Below are 3,873 nucleotides of genomic sequence, written 5' to 3' on the forward strand. Positions count from 1 at the left end.
GTGAAGGTCAACATAATAAAAGTGAAAAAAAAAAAAAAAAAAAAAATCTTTGGAAGTCAAAGGGCGAGGAGTGTCATCGATGTGTAGTTCAAAGAAACATCATCACAGTAAGAAACACCTCAGTACCGACAGTTTCTTTCATGTCCACCTACGACCAAGACAAGAGGCAGATTTACAGTGAGGCAGATCATTTCCAGGCCATAAAGAAGATAACAGCTCAGAATGAATGAACTCTGGTCACGGGATGTTTTACAGACATCAGGCCAGAGTCTAATGAAACGTGGACTAGAGCACACTGATCACCAACACACTGATAGCAGTGTGTTGGTGATCAACATTCTCATATATTTTCGAATAAATATATGAGAAAAAATACCTGACGTCTCACTTATTCATTCACTCACTAAAGGCATGTTGTATTCATTTATAAAAACAGAACTACATAGTCCTCACCTAATGCAAAAGTCCCTTCAGACATTACCTATAATCAATTCTGTGCCGTGATTAGAGAGGTTTTTTTGTAATTAGCATATGTTGGTGCCGGGCTGCAGGAGAGTGGCACGGCGCATCGAGTCTGTCATATGAAAACCACGAAGCTGAGCTGAAAGCCTGGGATGTACTGTGTTGTTGGTGAAACAACACTGATGCCTTTGTGTCGTCAGACTCAGAGCTACTTTTGTCTCAAGAGTTGGAAAAAAAAATCCACTCAGCACAAAAAGGACTCGACTGTGAGGATCTCTAGCTTTCATTTAAAAGCTTCTTTCTAATGAAAATGTGAGGGTAGAAAAGTAGTTTTCAAGGAGGGGTGCACCAATAAATCGACTAGTTGATATCGGCCGATACTGACATGTAAAGCTGATCTGATCGACTTCCGGAAAGGTCTAAAAATTAGCCACTGTCCTCTTCTGCTCTGCTGGGAGAGGTTTGACTGTTAGACCGGCCCACCAGATCATGTCTGCAAGTTTGCAGTTAATAGTCACCCCACTTTTACTGTCTCAGCAACTTTCTTGCTATATTTAGCAAGAAATTTATTTAGCAAGGAATATATTTTTTGAGACAAAAAAATTTGGTATTTGCTAAAATCAAATCAGCAGAATCGGCAGGTCAGGCTTCTTAAAGATTGGTGATCGGCCAGAAAACTGCAGTCAGTGCCGCCCTAGATTCAAGGCTTCAGCTTAAAGTTTATTTGATTATTTATTTTAGTTACCGGTCGATCTAAGTTCCTACCCTCTTCTATGATTATGAGCTTTTTCTACCATGACCTCATCTATGATCATGGCCTCCTTACTTAGGCTGCTACCCCTGCGACCCGACTCCGGATAAGCAGAAGAAGATGGATGGATTTTAGTGACAGCAAATCTTGTAAAAAACAAAAAAAAAAAAAGGAGAACCTAAGAATATAGATTTCAAAATTGGAACATACAAATTTCAAGATAGCTAGCTATAGCATACTTGTATGAAGCAGCTTCCAGTGTCCATGTGCTCAGGTATGGACACGTTGTACAGCTGCTGCTGGAACACCGGCTCGTTGTCATTCACATCCTCCACCAGCACTGTGACTGTAGCAGTAGACGACAAAGATGGCTCCCCTCCATCCTCTGCCAGCACCAGGAACCACACCTCCATCTGAGTCTCCCTGTCGAGGCCTGCGGCCGTGGTAACCAGGCCAGAGGTCGGGTCAATAGCGACCAGGCCGTCCTGGTGTGACTTCAGGATGGAGTATCTGATGTTTGAGTTGACGCCTTCGTCAGCATCCCGGGCCCTTGTTCGTATGAGGGAGCTCCCCTCAGGAGCATCCTCAGCGATGTTGACAGTGTACACATCCTGTTCAAAGACCGGCTGGCAGTCGTTGGCATCAGACACCTTCAGGAGGAGAAGTGTCTCACTGCTCAGAGGAGGGCTTCCAGAATCAGATGCTTGCACTGTCAGCTCATACAGATCCTTTTCTTCCCTGTCCAGCTCAGAGTTGACACACAACGCATACAGAAAATCATCTGTTTGCTTCAGGGTAAACTTCCCATCTCCTCCCTCAAGAGAGACGCTGATTCCGCGCTCCTCCAGGTCTGGATCTGACACAGAAATCCGGGCGACGTATTCCCCAACGGCGGCTGCCTCTGACACCACAGCTTCTCCTGTCTCACTGAGGAACAGCACACTGATGGTGGGGCTGTTATCGTTGATGTTAAGCACCTTGACACCAACAAAGGTGCTGCTGTACTCAGGCTGAGCACCGTCGTCTCTGGCTCTGACAATCAGCTCATGAAACGGTTGAATTTCAAAATCCAGCGGCTTGTTCAAATAAATAAATCCTGTGGTTTCATTAATGGAGAACACATGGTTGGGGTCACTCTGCCGCCTATTGATCTCATAAGTGATCCTGCTGTTGTCACCCAGGTCACGGTCGCTGGCCAGCACCTGAGAGACAATGAACCCGATGGGAGCATCCTCACGTACTGAGCTGTGGTATTCACTCTGGTTGAACACAGGAGGGTTGTCGTTCTCATCCAGGATGCGGATGTCAACCTGGACTGTCCCAGTCCTGGCTGGTATCCCCCCATCAAAGGCCTCAATGGTCAGAGTGTAGAAGTCCTGTGTTTCTCTGTCTACTCTGCTGTTCAGGACCAGATCTAGGCTGTGCTGCTTCTCAGATCCGATTCGAAAATCCAAGTGGAACAATTCTTCCATCTCACTCTCTCTGATCCTGTATCCCCGCGTGCTGAACTCCTCCTCATCCCGGTCTGCTGCGCCTTCAAGCGGAAAGCGACTCCCCGGTGGACACAGCTCTGAGATTCCCAGCTCCACTTCCTTTCTGGGAAACACAGGTGAGTGGTCGTTCACGTCCTCCACCTCTATCCTCACCCGTATCATCTCTCCTGTGAGAGTAGCTGCCACGAACTCGTACCGGTCTCTGCTTTCCCTGTCCAGGCCCGCCACCGTGGAGATGATGCCCGTGTCCGCGTCTATCTCCAGGTCTCTGAACACATACGAGTCTCTGCTCTCTGAGATGAAGAAGCCGGTGCTCGGCGCGCTCAGGACCGCTCCCAGATCTCCAACGATGGTTTTAGCGGGCAGGCCCTCCTTCACGGACAGCGTCAGGTTGAAGACCCGTCCGAGCGACTGCGCGCAAAACAGCGTCAGGAGGAACACCTGGAGGAGCGCAACTGGCGCATTCCTTCCGCCCATGACTCCTTCACTCATGGCTTTGAGATCCTTTCAGTAAAAGGTGAAGAAAAACTACATCTTTTTCGCGTCAGTCGCGTTTTAAAACCACTTTAAAAACAAAAGCTGGTGAACTTATCTCGTATTTTCGCAGACTCCAGTAAATATCCATTTGTATTTAAGTTGTTTTTCCAGGAAAACTGAAATCTTGAACTTCTGGCACGATGCTGCGTAATTCCGCTGGAACATCTCACACAATGCGGCACATCCTAAAGTCCAGTCTGCGCACTGATAGCTCCTCCCTGCAGGCTGTAACACCGGGCCCCACGCAGATCGGCCCCATCTGTGGCCGTGATTGCTTCAAATGTAATTAGGACAACAGATTACCCTGCTGGCAAGTGGCCTTTTAGTTCTGGACTAGAAACAGGAGACCAGAGAGACAGAGACCGTGTAACCCTATCGGTTATGGAGAAAATCTGTATTTACGCTTATCAAATGAAGTGAAATGAGGGCTATAAATAAATTATTAATAGTTTAACATAGTTCAACAAGCTATTTCGCTTTGGCAAGAGTGTTGAAGCGGCTCCCTCTGCTGGTGAAAAAGAAATTAAATGAAATTTGTATTTTTAAGGCCTGAGTGCCGGAAACACACACGCGCGCGCACACACACACACACACACACACACACACACACACACACACACACACACACAC

General features: G+C 47.1%; 1 protein-coding gene across 1 annotated transcript in view; it reads right to left on the reverse strand.

The window, feature by feature from the left end:
- dchs2 (dachsous cadherin-related 2) overlaps positions 1-3,680 on the reverse strand; it is a 41,676-nt gene extending 37,996 nt beyond the window's left edge. Inside the window, exon 1 of the mRNA XM_015042012.1 lies at positions 1,453-3,680. Within this exon, the coding sequence (XP_014897498.1) occupies positions 1,453-3,198 (1,746 nt within the window). The 5' untranslated portion in view covers positions 3,199-3,680. The remainder of the gene's footprint in view (positions 1-1,452) is intronic.
- Between the last annotated feature and the right edge of the window lie 193 nt (positions 3,681-3,873).

This window comes from Poecilia latipinna, unplaced genomic scaffold, assembly GCF_001443285.1.
Source record: "Poecilia latipinna isolate Pla-1442-1.1 unplaced genomic scaffold, P_latipinna-1.0 Scaffold574, whole genome shotgun sequence".
Classification (NCBI taxonomy): domain Eukaryota; kingdom Metazoa; phylum Chordata; class Actinopteri; order Cyprinodontiformes; family Poeciliidae; genus Poecilia; species Poecilia latipinna.